The following is a 15,083-nucleotide window of genomic DNA, read 5'->3' on the forward strand; positions in this document are numbered from 1 at the left end:
TAGGAGGAGGAAGGCAGGTCTGCAATTTATCAGGGAGGGAGAATCTAGCAACGTACGTATTATGTGAAGAAGAAATCCAATAGTGAGACAAAGGGTTATTCATATCCTGAAGATCCATTGAATCATACTTTTCATCCCAGATACTATTTTCTTTTGAAAAAAGGTATGTAAGAAACTAAAATTCAAAGAGAGAAACGTAAATACATTTTTATTTTTAAAAAGGAGAAGGAACAGCTGGGTTTTGCAGCCAAAATAACACAGCAATATATAATCTAAGCAATTATAAAAGACTTCTTATATTACCTCATCAACATAAAGGAAAGGTTCGTTTGTTTCTCTCATAGTGTCGTCTATAAATTTCGACATCCGTTCTCTTACTTTATTCAGGTCCTGTGCCCAAGATTCCTAAAAAATTCCACACACAAAATGTAACTGAAAGCATGTTGATTTTCCTTTAAAACTCATGCCCATACGCTTACAAAGTAGATAAAATGGAACGAAATTTTACAGCGCTCCCCCCACAAGTTGTTTCTATAAGACTTCATGGAATATGCTTACAGGCCATAACTTTGGACAACTTCATGATTAAATGGGAGAGAAGTGTGTCCACATTCAAGGACGTGTTTTGAAAGCTTTCATGATCACCTAGAGGAAATGACATGCTGTTTTTCCATCTAAAACCAGTCTGCTTATTCAACTGGGCAATCTGCCGCTGCAAGCCCTTCTAAATCCCATGTGTATGCTACTTTCCTATTGCGCATCAAGCTTATGACAGTCTAGGACCACAGCAACTGTGCTTTTTTCAGGGCTTTTTTCTGGGAAAAGAGGTGGTGGAACTCAGTGGTGGAACTCAGGACTGCACAATGACGTCACTTTGGGTCAGCTGGAACAAGGGGGGAGTTTTTTAAAAGTTTAAATTGCCCTCTGTGAAAATGGTCACATGGCTGGTGGCCCCACCCCCTGATCTCCAGACAGAGGGGAGTTTAGATTGCCCCCCGCGCAGTGGTGTGGAGGGCAATCTAAACTCCCCTCTGTCTGGAGATCAGGGGGCAGGGTCACCGGCCATGTGATCATTTTCAAGAGGTGCTGGAACTCTGTTCCGCAACGTTCTTGCTGAAAAAAAGCCATGGCTTTAATGAATTCAAAAAAAAATTAAAAATCAGAAACAACTATTAATAGAAGACACTATTTTCACCTTATACAATGGATGTTTTCTAATTCTGTAATCTTACTGCATAGTTTTTGGATGCTATCTGACTGAATTGCTTTTTAAAATTTTTAATCCTCCTTGGGTCTCAGCAAGAAAGGCTGGCTATAAAAGAAGTAAATGAATAAATGATTCACCCTGAACCATTAAAACTAAGTCAAAGAAGATAGTTGTTAGTGAAAGTAGTATTCATTCCATACAAAAAAAATACTTAGACTCTCAGAAGATTTTCAACATGTCAAGCCAGACATGCAAACCTGACATTCAACAGCATCTTCTGAACTACATAAAAATATGACAGATAGAAGAAGCCGGTCTAATGCTTTATTTTGGATTTGACCATAAAGTTATCAGATCTGCTTCCTACATAATATACAACAGTAACAATTAGATAAGATTCCCATAAATCCACCCCTTTCTTGGGTATACAAGTGGAGGGAAAGTTAATCAGACAAAGTTATTGACACAGTCTCTGTTGCACTGTATCATACAAGCTGCAATGAACAAAGTTCTAGAGTCATCTTACCTGCTGCTCATGTAGCAAAAATCTCTGGAAGTCATGCAAATGTACTGCTGAAGCATCAGGGCGATCTGTGTTTCTACAACAGAAATGAGAATACTGTTAAAACAACATCATAGGAAAAACCCAAAGAAACTGGTATACGGTAAGGTTATTCTGAGATCAAAACATGGGGGAAAGTAGAATGTATTAATGCTGAACTTCACCGTATCAGGTTATAGTTCAGTGATCTACTGGCTAGCTCAGCAGACCACAACATTATAAACTCACTCAGTCTTTACTTAAACTTGGAAAACTTACTTAAACTTGGAAAAATTATTTAAATATTCCCAAAGTAAAAATGGTAAGTTTCTCTTGCACCCTCTTGGGTGTAGGAGTGAGGTCACAATACCAAACATTCATTTATTTATTTATTTTTCTTGATACCCCTCCTTTCTTCCCTGTTGGGACCCAAAGTGGACCCAACATCATTCTAGCCTCCTCTGCATTTTTCCTCTCACAACTACCCTGTGAGGTAGGTGAGGCCGAGAGTGTGTGACTGGCCCAAGCTCACCCAGTGAGCTTCCATGGCACAGTAGGAATTTGAACCTGGATCTCCCAGATCCTAGACTGACACTTTAACCATCACACCACACTGGGTCTCTTTGGATTGGGGGGCAGAGGGAGGATAATTGTTGCTGGTATTTAGGAAGATAGACCACCTAAAGTTGTTAATATTCACAATGTTCTGGATTTTTAATTACACTTTAACATTTAAAAAATAACAGTGATCACTATACAGAACTGTAAAGATAAGTCTGTGTTACCAAATACCAGTTGTTCCCTGTGTTAAAATCAAAGAAATGGAATGAAATGATTAATGATCTAATGAAATAATAAATAATAAATGATCGAATGAAATAATTCAGAAAGAGTACTCTGGAATACCCTTACGGCTAGAAACAAACATAAAATTTACTGGTCCCTTAACTATGGGAAAAATAGATTTTAAGGTGCTTTGTATTGTTTTGAGAATTGATATAATCTATCTTGAGCTACTAGGGGAGGAGGAGGATAAAAATGAATAATAAGAGGTTGAAAGTGGCCTGTGCAAATTCCTCCTCGCTTTTCTTTCACCATTAACTACGGCATATTATTACAACAGCATGCTCACCATTTTTTTATTTGACTTTGTGTGTCAGCTTCTAGCCATTAACCAATGATTAAACATAAACCACTGTCTACATGTATAGTAATAAAATCCTGAAAGAGGAAGGGAGGAGAAATTTACACCGTGGTTAAGATATCAGAAAGCATTACCCTTACACTGTACCAGCAATAAATGAAAAAAGTTATGAAATCTCTGTGCACTGAATTATGATTCTGGACCTGTAGACATGAAGCTGCCTGTTCAATAATCTGTAACACCAAATGTCTCAGAATGACAAATATTTGAGGGCAAAAACAGGTATGGGGAAGATCATGCATCTCTATCTATCTGGAGAATGCAAACTGCAGGCTGCCCCTCAGTTGTCCTTAGGGCCATTTGCAGAACAAAGAGAAGACATCACTCTTCAACCTCTGAACATTTTCATGAATCAAAAGTTGGTCTATCTGTTTTTAGTATTTTAAAGGTGAAAATAATGTTTTTAAAGGGCATGTCTTTTTCCTTTTAAAATGTCAGCTGGGTGGATATTCAAGATTTTTGTCATGTCTGTTATTACTAGAGGTGGGCACGAACCAGGAAAATGGAGGTTCATTGCGGTTCGTCACATTTCACAAACCACAAACCAGCATGAAATTGCCCAGTTCGTGAACGGATTCATTTGGTTCACGAATACATCACTTCCGGGGCAGCAAAAGGTCTGCAGAAAGCAATCCCCCTCCCTGTTGCCTAGGAAACTGATTGATCGGCGCCAAGCTGTCTGCAGTGAGGAACTGAAAAATGAACTAAACGAACCGGCCTAAAAATCACAGCTGTTCATTGTGGTTCATCAAAAATGTGCCCCGACGAACCACCGGTTCGCAAACCAAAAAACAGCCTCGTTCATGATGAACTTTGGTTCATATTTTGGTTCATGCCCATCTCTTGTTATTACCTTACATTATTTATTTGGGAGTACTTAAGAACAAAACAGAGACAATTGTTTAAGATTGTGTTCTGACTTACTTACAGAAACACAAACATCCTATACTAAACTAGATTATTTTTTAAAGATGTCAAACTAAATTCTTCCCTAAGTTACATGCAGCTGAACTGTATCCGCCTATGGTCTATTTTCACAGAAGATCTCCAAATAAAATTAAAATATCGAACTCTGCCCAGGAGATTTTTTTTTTCATTTGCCAACTGGTTACTGCTTATGAGTTGTGTCATAAGACACAGCCCCACACCTGCACACAAAGCTTGCCTCATTAGTCAATGTAGTCAAACAGCACAGTTCCAGAAGGGTTCACATCTCAAACAGCTTCATGTCCAATAAAATTCAAAAACTGAAATGTGTATAAAGTTGCATGTTAAGATATCTCACCCTAGAAGGAACATAGTGGAATCCTTCTTGAATTCATCAAGAATCTGGGAGGGAAACAACAAATAAAACATCTACTGCAGAGGAAAGTATGATGTAAGGCAAATTCACAGTTAAAACTCGCTTATTCAAGTCCTTCCTTATTTTGCAAATATGCTCACCCTTTCCTAGTCCTTCAAATGAATGCAGATATTTCATAACAGAGATATTCTTCAGAATCTTCAGAAATGAGAAAGGGAACTACAGTACCATGCTTGTATTGCAGCACACGGTGGAAGACTTGCATTCCAGGAAAGTACTGCATTAAGTAACCTAATACTGGCATTAGGCACTTGCCTTCTTAAACGCAGGATAAAAGTTACATATTTACCATTTTCTGTTGCTCAAACATAATCTTCTTATAGAACAGATGGAACTGCTCAAAGCTAAGTTCTTCTTTCACAGCTTTTATTTCCTATGAAAGTAAAATATTAGTTAATTTTATACCCTGCTTTTCTTCCCAATGGGAACCCCAAAGCAGCTGACAACAACATTGTCCCTGCCCCCATTTTAGCCTTACAATAACAACCTTTTGAAGCAGTTAGACAGAGACACTGACCGCCCCAGTGAACTTCCATGGCAGAGTGGACTCAAACTTAGTTTTCTGAGAGCAAAGCTACAAGTGACTTGCTTCACGTGGAGAACACTAGATTTTTCTCGCAAAGTTACCTGGGAAGTGAAGTCCGAGTGGTCCTTCCCCTCTCTGTTAGAATCGCTGCCTGAAGAGCCACAAGAGGGTTTCGTTTGGGGGCGGGCAGCTGCTACTTTCTCCCAGGGTGTCTTGCAGGCTGCCTGCTCCCGGGGAGCTGCTCTGGAGGTGGCAGCATCGGTGAAGCTTCAGCCGGAGCGACAGCGGAAGAATCTGCAGCAGATCCTTCCACTGTCGCTGCAGCTGAAGCTTCACCGACGCGGCTGCTTTCTCTAGAGTAGCTCCCCGGGAGCAGGCAGCCTGCAGGACGCCCTGGGAGAAAATAGCAGCTGTCCGCCCCCAAACGAAGCCCTCTTGTGGCTCTTCAGGCAACGATTCTAACAGAGAGGGGAAGGACCACTCAGACTTCACTTCCCAGGTAACTGTGTGAGAAAAATCTAGTGTTCTCCATGTGAAGAAAGTCACTTGTAGTCACACTCTTAGGTCCTAGTCCTCCTAACTGCTACATCGCAAAAGCAATGACAACATATTCAGATATCTCCAAATGTTGTAAATATATAAGTTGGGGGGAAAACTGTTTTAAACTGATTTGATTGCCACAGTGAGAAGCCAAGACTGGAATCCCATGCAGAATTATTCTAAATTCACTGATTTAAATGGGATTAGATTAGATTAACTCTGCACAACATTTAATCGCAAAGGATTTAGAACTGTACATGGGAGCCCCAAATTTATTCTATAAAGAAGTTAAAGAGAACTCTCTATAAAACTATTGACGGTATATGTTTTTATAAAATAGCAAAAAAGATTAAAGGTTTGTAAATTAAAGATTGGAAAGGTAAATAGAAGGAAGGATTATTTTATTATTTTGGGTGAAGTGTAGTGGTTAAAAAAATGAAAAAAAATTGGCTATAATTATATATGTTAATGTGAATTTGAAAGATTAATTTATAATCTAGATTGGAAATGTTGGGAAATACGGATGGGGGAAAAGAGTATGTTTTTTCTAATGTCATACGGGGAAATGTTGAAATGGTTTATTTACTGACAGTAGAGGGATTGAATTGGAAAGATGTGAGTTTTAGTTGAGATAGCCAAACTCATAATTACAAAGAGAGAGAAAAGTATTGTTTATATACAGAGTATATTGGAATCCCTTGATGACTCTCTGCAAATGGAGAAGAAAAATGAATTAATCATTAGTGTAAGTAAGAATAAGGAGCTGGGATGTTAAGGAGACAAGATGAGATTTTTTTTTATATATATATATTTTATATATATATATAAAAGATTATATGAGATTATATAAATATAAAGCAACAAAAGAAATTAATTAGACCACAAACTGATTGCTGTGAAAAGGATGAAATGTAGTAGGGGAAAAACTGTAATGGTATAATATGAGTTAGCTTTCTTTTTATGTCTGTTTGTGTAGGCCACTGTAGGCCTTTATTAGTTATGTGTGCTTCTTTTTACTTTCTGTTTACAATAAAAATTGTAACCTGGAAAAAAAAAAGAACTGTACAGGAAGTTTGAGATCTTTATCCAAGTTTATCAGAAAGTCTGTACTACACCAGTCTCATGCCTTAGCTAGAGCACTGGCCTAAAACCAGGAAGACTGTTCAAATTCCCCATATAGATACAAGGCTTGGTGAAAGGCCTTGGGCCAGTCACGATCTCACTGTCATAATAATACACCCTTCCATCATTGTTTCCAGTGGGAAAGGGAGAGCGAGGGAGTGAGAGTATGCATGCTTCTTTCATTGTCACTGAGGAGTGTCCTTAGCACCAGATAAGCTAGCTCTTATCGGCTGGGTCATGAAAAAAAATTAGAGGAGCAGAAATTTGTGTTCTGAAGACACGGCACTCTGTGGTGGATGATCTCAAAGCACAATTTCCCTATAAATGTTCCTTTTGGGTGTGGGATCAGCTCCACTTTGTCAAATCAAAGATTGCAAGAAGAAACATCTCCTGATGTTGTCTCCTCCTCCACTTGTATTATATATTCTGCACTATGAAGGGATTTGAGTTTGCAAGAAGTATACAGACTATTAATGTGGACAAATTTATTTATTTATGCTGGTTATAGTCTGACTTTCTCATTAAGACTCAAGGCAGCCGACACACTGTAGGTCAATAGGATCAACAGCTGGGAGGTTCAATAAACATTCAATAAACAATACAATAGTGTAGGGATCGCAGAAATTTGAAAACAAGCAGAAATCCCGTACGGATCTGTAAGCAATGTGGAAACAAAACATAAGCAAATTAAATTGATTTATCCTAGCCAAAGCACACCGGCTGTTATCTTTAGATGTTGCCATACATTAAAATTCATGTCATAACACTGTACAAATGAGAGTCTAAAACGTGGCGAGCACATACTTACTGCAAACTTATCCTTCAAGAACTTCATGTTGGTTACCTTGAAGTTTACTAAAGGAAGCACGGTCTTCAATTCCCTAAGGCTGATGCTGAAAATAGGAGAATAAGGAGAAGATGGACAGAAAAGTTGTTACAACAACATGATGAAGGATCTTGTTTCACCAGCGCATGTGGCAAAACCAGATGACTTCAGTATCCTCCAATCTGCATATGAGGCGACAAGACAGGAAGAGGTTATAACTTAATAGCAGAATGACTGCTTTGTGTGCATGAAGACCCAGGTTGAATCTTTGGCATCTTCAGCTAAAATGATGTTAGGTGGACCTTGGAGAGCAGCTGCCATTCAGAGTAGACAATACTGAGCTATACGGACAATACTGAGCTATATGGACCAATTGACTTGACAAAATGGATGCATCTTGAGGAAAACTAGACACAGGAAAGGCACAGTCTCCCAACAGATTGCTTTTCAATGAAAGGCCACAACATGGGGGTGAGGGACTGACTAAACTTGGTGGAATACCAGCAGTGTGAACACATGCTTTGCCTTTTCCTTGGGGGCCATTCTTCTGATCCAAATGCACTCTCCTAGCAGTTTTGTCATCCAAAGAAGTAAGAAGATACCTTTTGTCTTTTTGAGTGGGAAAACAACTGAGGGGAGTTGTCCGACAAGCCAGCCCCCAGAGAAAAGGTAAAGCATTCATACATGCTGCAGCTACACCAATCAACTTTGGATTTCCCTTGGCATCTTTTCGGTAAAAGCCAAACAAACAAAAACCCCTACCCATCAGAAAACTATTCACACACTTCCCTCTGGCTTAGTCCTGACACTGTGACAGAAATGTCTCTCAAAGAAAGGAAGCTTATGACAAACTAAAGGCGGAGGCCTCATGTTCAAAGGTCAGGATGAATTTGCTACATTTTTAACACACTATGCTACACAGCTTTTGTTGATGTAAAATTGTAGCAGAGGCTTGGCACACATAGTAAATTCCAATCAGGAAAATCTCTCTCCACTCCCTTACTAATCTGTCTCTGCCACCAGCTTTTAACATTCATTTATTTTTCCCAACCATGGAACTACTGGAATACTATTTTGCACCAATTGCCTTTTCTATTTTGAAAAGCACACACAGTTGGTTAACATTCAAAGTAGAGATGGGCACGAACTGAAATACGAACCAAAGTTCATGATGAACCAGGCTGGTTCGTGGTTCGCGAACCAGCGGTTCATCAGAGCCCATTTCTGACAAACTGCCATGAACTTTAGGCTGGTTCGTTTGGTTCGTTTTTTTGGTTTGTCACTGCAGACAGCCTGGTGCCGATCAATCAGTTTCCTAGGCAACAAGGGATGGACTTCCAGCAGACCTTCTGCTGACCCGGAAGTAACGATTTGCTGACCTGGATGTGACATTTTCACGAACCAAACAAACCTGCTCACGAACAGAGGCAGGTTCATGAAAGTTCATGGTTCATGAAATGCAATGAACCATGAACCGCATGGTTTGTTTTTTTCCCGATTCGTGCCCATCTCTAATCCAAAGCTATCAGTGTCATAGACAGTTGCTCATCAAGTTCACCTAAAGCAGGACCAAATTAGAACATACTCAGTTTAACCTCTTTACTTATTTCTTCACTAATGGAGAACCGCTCTGTCCAAGAAAGTAAATATGGAGAATGCTTGTGAAACTTCTTTTCAGTTCTACTTTCAGACTGTTTCCTGTAAATTTAGCTTGTTAGGTGAGATTTAACCCACATTACATCTAGACAGAACACATTTTGAATTCTAAGGAAAGAGTGGCCATTTTCCCACCAAATGCCAGTACTCCACTGCCCTAATCACCTTTATCTGGCCACATTTCATCTCCTGCCAACAAGACTAATGAAAATCAAAGGCCATTCTTCCATAAAAGCACATGAAGCCTGGACAGCCAAAATAAGCATATGGAACAGCCTTACAATGGGTCAGACATTGGTCTACACAGCCTACAATCATCTACTCTGAGCAGCATCAAATTTCCAAGATCTCAGGACTCTGCTAGATGATACGTGTGATGAATTTCAGTCAGACATGTCACATATAAGAATGAGGAATGAACATGTGCAAGAGCTGCAGGGCTGGATTTAAGTCACAAGCGCAGCACGAGTGGGGAGGGGCTTCAGCCTCCCCTCCCATGCCATCTTCCAGATCCAAAATGGCTGCAGGTGGGCCTGTCTGCCCTACTGTGGAGTTCCACATGTACTGGCTATATCATATGGATCCTGGAGCAGGCCAAACAGTGCCCCCTTCATGGCCACTTCTGGCTCAGAAAAATGGAACAGGATAGAGCTCTTGTGCCCTCCCCCGCCCTGTGCTATACCCATGAGCCACATCTCACCGTGAGGCACTGCAAACATTAGTTCCCCAATCTTACATGCAATGCATATCAGATAGGAAAATACACCCCCCATACACACACACACACACACACACACTTGTGACACACCTGTTATCTAGTTGAGCTTTCAGTGTCAAACTATATAATGAGCAAGTGACTCTTGGATCAAGTTGAGTTTTTTAAAACTTAAAAGCTGCTGGGTGATTGAATCAATCACCAGGAGACATAGTGCGGGTAATTCTCTCCCTATAACATTTCCTGATCCGTTCCCACCCCATAACCTGCTCTTTGCTCTGCAGGGGGAATGCATTCAGATCTCTGAATCAAGAAAATGGTACAGAGGATTTTTTTTTAAAGTTCACAACTAGTGCAAATTATATTCTAGGGGATTCCACGTTGCTTTTAATTTGAAATTATCATTCGCAGCCGTATTAACGGTGTCCCTTTTAACTGGAAATGTCGAACATATTGCATGGAAAGCATAAACCATCAGGATTTTGTGGGTTTACAGAAGTCATTTTCTTCCTGGTTTTACCTTGAACGCATGCAGGCCCACCTCCATTTTAACTTCCTTAATCTTGGGGTGGTATCAGCTGTGTTGATGTTTGGTGGTGCAAACACAACACAGCAAAAAATATTAGATAAGGCACATTTTATGGCAGCTGAAAAGGCTTTTCTGTCCCATGGATCCCACGCCCCCCTGCGTCACAACCGTTCCCTATTGTGGTGTTTCTTATCTAAACACAGATGCAAGCATAGAGACATGCTGCTATAAACTTAAACATGCCGGAACTGGCACATTGCCCTTCTTTCCCTTCTGTGAAAAACTTAAGTTGCACAAATTCTCTTGCTTTGGAACCTGAAACTAAGTCCTGAGTCAATGTCTCCTAGCCTGTGATGCAACCAGATGCCCAAAACCAGGGATTGTTTGTAGAGCTGTGATGTTTTCTGGGAGGAAAAAAAACTCCGCCACAATAAGACCATGTTTTGTGCCTTCCTAGGAAACAGCTAAATTAGAGGAAATACTTGCTATTATATGCACTGAACCAAAGCAAAAAGAACTAATGCTGCTATAAAGAGTTGCTGAAAATGCTCTATAGTATAAGGGCCAAGTTTCCATATGAAACAGCATCCTGTTTCTTTGCATACTATAGAGAAATCTGTAAATGGATCCTTGTGGGAATACAGTACTACATCAAAAGTGCAATCCTAAGAAGAGTTACATCCTTCTTGAGTGCAGAATGGGCCTACAACAGTGTAACTCTCAGGATTGCACTGGAAACTGATGCAGAATGTGAACCAGTGCAGACAGGCAGTGTTAAGATCCTAACTGCATATACTGCAGCGACACTGCGTGAAGGCTGAATGCTAGATGCGGAATCAACCCAAGATTTTTATTCAAGCGAAAAACACAGCCCTACTCAGGCAAGATCTTCAGAAGAGTTTATTCTTTCAAAGCCATGTCTAACACAGTTAAAGCAAGAGCAAAGACATACTGTGCACGGCTAAAATAGACACTGAACAGAAGACAGCACTTTTACCTGTTCCTTCTTGATTGATCGACGGAATATATCTGCTTCCTCAGCCAGCTTTAAGGAATAAACATAGCAACGATCAACTTTGTGAAGAACTGACCAAACTCACAGAACTATTTCAACCAATGTCGGTAACAATGAAGCAGAAAAGGGTCTACTTCAATCTGAAATCAATTTTCTTTAAATAAAGAGAGGGCCAACTAGCTATTTAAAATACCACATTTTCTTTCCCCGTTTCATGGTTCTTCAGACATCTTTTTGTTCAATGCTCTTATAAACAAGACGTGACAAAAAGGATGGCAACTCATCACATATAAGAAGCAGCAGAATGGTAAATATTTACACACAGAATGAATGGTAAGCGAGCGCAATTCAAATCAACAGAATTTTATTATGCGAGCTGTAATTGTGTAGGCAAAGTCCCCTGTCCTGGCTGAATGCAGGGAAGTGTGGAGGGGGGGGGGGCGGGGATTCAGTAAAGCATGTCTTATGGAGATGACCCTGAATAATGTATTTGGAAGACTGAAGGGTAATGCTGACCAAAAAAATAAAGGAAAGGGAACATAAGTCTTAATGTTAGACAGGGCTTTTTCACAAGTTCACAAAAGTTTTTTTTAAAAGCATGAATGTAGAAAACACATGTACGCAGACTGCATTATTATACAGATACATTCCTCAAGCAGCTGTGACTGGGTGCAACTACCTACTGAGAGTTTGGTGAGGGGCAAACCCAAGTTTACCTTTCCATAATGTGTGGCACAGGAACCAAGCTCACCAACAGCCATTCTCATTAACAAATTGAGTCAATTATGGTTTGTTGAGAATCAAGGTCAGGCTTAGAAAGGTTCAGATCTAGTACCTGCAAAAGTGAAGGCTTATCTATTGGAGGTGTTCTAGGTGGAGTTAGTCTCTTAGGAACACTTTTGCCTCCAAAGGCCTTATCACCAGCTAGCCTTGACAGAGGATCTGTAATATCCTCTATTTTGGAATGTTAGGAGTTAAGCCTTCCGCAAATGAAGTTCATTGATTTGGCCACCAAAAGAAGCAGGTCTGCAGAAGTTTCAATAGCCAAATTAGCTGTCTCAGGATGAAGAGCAGAGAGCACAGGGGCTTCAGCTGCAGCAGGGTTAGTTAGTTAGTTAGTTAGTTAGTTAGTTAGTTAGTTAGTTAGTTAGTTAGTTAGTTAGTTAGTTAGTTAGTTAGTTAGTTAGTTAGTTAGTTAGTTAGTTAGTTAGTTAGTTAGTTAGTTAGTTAGGTGTTTCAGGTGGTGCATCAATAGTTAAGCCTTCAGGAGGGTTGTCAATGTCTTCGCTTAATAGAGAGAAATCATTCTCATTATTTAGCACAAGTTCATCTAAGGGGTACAGTTATTAAAATATAGCAATCACAGCATCACAGTCTTATCTGACTGAGTATTGCCCATTTGTGTAGATCCAAAAATGTCCTCTCTTTTAAGGTACCATGTACTTTAACAGCACATACTATTCATGTGTTTACTTATTCACGTGAAACCCTATGAACCCAAAACTCTTAAAATGTCTCTCATCAGAAAAAAGGTTATACATCTTTGTCACGTACCTTTCTGTAATTGCAAGGGTGGAAGCCTTCATAGCATCCTGGTGCAAGATATGCAAGCCACACAGCCATTTGTCAGCATCCTCCTTTGAGTCAGCTGAAAAAATTAAATGCAATAAGAAAAGCAGCAACTTAAACTCAGGGACTCTTACCTGCTGCAGTAAATCAAGGAAGAAGACTTTTTCAATACCCCTTTACACCACTTCATGATTCTAAGCTACCGTGCTGGAAGAAATTGCATGTGTTTTAAAGTTAGCAGCAAGATGTATTTTAAAGTTAGCAGGAAAATTTTGCCTAAAAGTCATTCCTTTTAAAATTGTGGCTACTGAAAATTTAGTTATTCCAAAGCTTCCGGCATTAATGTTGAAGATGCAAAACAAACTTTTTTGAATTTGAAGATCTGCATAAAAAGTCCACCCATATAGTCATGTGTATGTGAGTACATAAATCTAGACATAATATACTTCATGTTCTATTCCACCAAAGCCATGACCTATCTAAAATTTACAGGGCAATCCTAAATACAGTTTACACTATTGACTTCAATGAACTTATACGGGTGATCTCCAACAGCTTAGGACTGTGCTGTTACGGTACTACAAGATTAGTTTTCATTTTTGCAGTAACAGACTAACATGGCTACACCTCTGGAATTCTCATCTTGGAACAGTAAAACTGTGCTTGCCCTCCGAACCAGAATTCGGAAATACATTTCAAGTTACAGTTTCCAGTTCTGGTTTGGAGGCAAACCATAATTTGCTGGTTTGGACATCATGGCTAACTACAGTTTGAGCTAAAGAGTAAACCGAAAGATGTGTGTGAGAGCAAAGAAGCCCACTCCTTCAAAATATGGTCTGGAAGATGATACAAGCCAAGTCTAGCCTTCCCCCACATCCTACCCATATCTTTTGAGAAGTATTTATTCTCAACAGCATTCAACTTATGCCAGACAGCCAGCTACAATGAAAAATGCAGAAGCCCAAAGACCAACTCTACTAATTTTTTAAATTCTCTTACACTGTACAAATTTCCTTTTTCCTAATAGACATTAGCTTTGAATTCAGCCTTGCAGTTAATCATCGTTTTTTCTTAGCTGGAAGCTTGTCAGAGTTCCTATTCCAATGGCATATTTGTACACATAGGCAGGACGTGTTTTTCTGGACTAATAAGGTTTTTGTAATCCACAAGGCTGTTTTGACCATCTATTTCCACAACATTTTCAGAGAAAGAGACATCAGAGAGCTGGAACTGCACACAATCCTACCAATTACCAGCGAAAGCATTTTTCTTCTTCTAAACTTTGGCTTGACTTTTTTTCTGTCTTATTCCTTTGTGAACTGACCTTGGAATACTAACTTTTATGGAAGGGTTTTACAACCTGTTTTTACTGAATTTATGAGTAATAGCTACCTGCTTGATGATGTATTTTGTTTTTAAATATGAAATGTTAGTTTTAATTATAAATTGGAAGACAGTTTAGGTGTGTCTACTGTTGGTAGTGCAAGTTATAAACAAATAAATAGAATTCAGCTGCTTTTTATTGAAACTAATGAATGACTACGTATGCTCATGGCACAGACCAGCTTGCAGGGGCGGCTTGTTACCTCAGGCCAAGAGAAAAAATAAAAATAAAAATAAAATGCAGTACCTGCTAAGCTTAAGGTGCTGAGAACAAACTGAGTTCCATAGAATACAGTGAAACAAACATCATCTTTCTGACGAGATGCCTTTCCCCGTTCAAAATCCTTTGAATTTTTTCCTGGCCGAATTTCTTTTATTTCCATCAAATCCACTGAAAAGGAAAAGAAAATAGAAATGCCAATTGAATATAAATTCATTGACAAAAGCTGAACATGTCATCTTGTTCAATGAGATATGAACATAAAATACCATGGATCACCACTGCAAGAACACTTGGTTAGTTTAATATTTCTATATTGCTTTCTTCCCCACATACACTGAAAACAGGCTCAAAGCAGTTTACATAGAAAATGGTCCGCACTATCGCATACTGTAGGCATGTTATTATTTTTCAATACATACATAAAATAGCTAATAAATCATTTTAATAACCAATCTAAATTATACAACCAGAAGTCTAAGACCAAAATCAGACGATCTAGCTGAAAGTTCTCCTGAACAGACTGTCCCACAGAAGACAGGAAAGGAGGATGAAATGCAAACTTCAGGATGCAGTTTGTTGCCGAGAAGAAAGCCCTGGAATGGATTGTTCCCAGAGCAGGGACTAGCCCCCCCCCCCCCCGGGGGGGGAGAACAAAACAAAAACT

General features: G+C 39.4%; 1 protein-coding gene across 1 annotated transcript in view; it reads right to left on the minus strand.

Annotated features, from left to right (window-relative positions):
- PLCG2 (phospholipase C gamma 2) overlaps nucleotides 1-15,083 on the minus strand; it is an 85,990-nt gene that overhangs the window by 36,403 nt on the left and 34,504 nt on the right. Inside the window, exons 3-11 of the mRNA XM_055000409.1 lie at nucleotides 14,444-14,587; nucleotides 12,799-12,892; nucleotides 11,227-11,274; nucleotides 7,312-7,396; nucleotides 4,605-4,688; nucleotides 4,238-4,281; nucleotides 1,734-1,806; nucleotides 304-405; nucleotides 57-175 (exon numbers count right to left, since the gene is read on the minus strand). Of these exons, the coding sequence (XP_054856384.1) occupies nucleotides 57-175; nucleotides 304-405; nucleotides 1,734-1,806; nucleotides 4,238-4,281; nucleotides 4,605-4,688; nucleotides 7,312-7,396; nucleotides 11,227-11,274; nucleotides 12,799-12,892; nucleotides 14,444-14,587 (793 nt within the window). The remainder of the gene's footprint in view (nucleotides 1-56; nucleotides 176-303; nucleotides 406-1,733; nucleotides 1,807-4,237; nucleotides 4,282-4,604; nucleotides 4,689-7,311; nucleotides 7,397-11,226; nucleotides 11,275-12,798; nucleotides 12,893-14,443; nucleotides 14,588-15,083) is intronic.

The sequence above is a fragment of the Eublepharis macularius genome, chromosome 16 (assembly GCF_028583425.1).
Source record: "Eublepharis macularius isolate TG4126 chromosome 16, MPM_Emac_v1.0, whole genome shotgun sequence".
In the NCBI taxonomy this organism is placed as follows: Eukaryota; Metazoa; Chordata; class Lepidosauria; order Squamata; family Eublepharidae; genus Eublepharis; species Eublepharis macularius.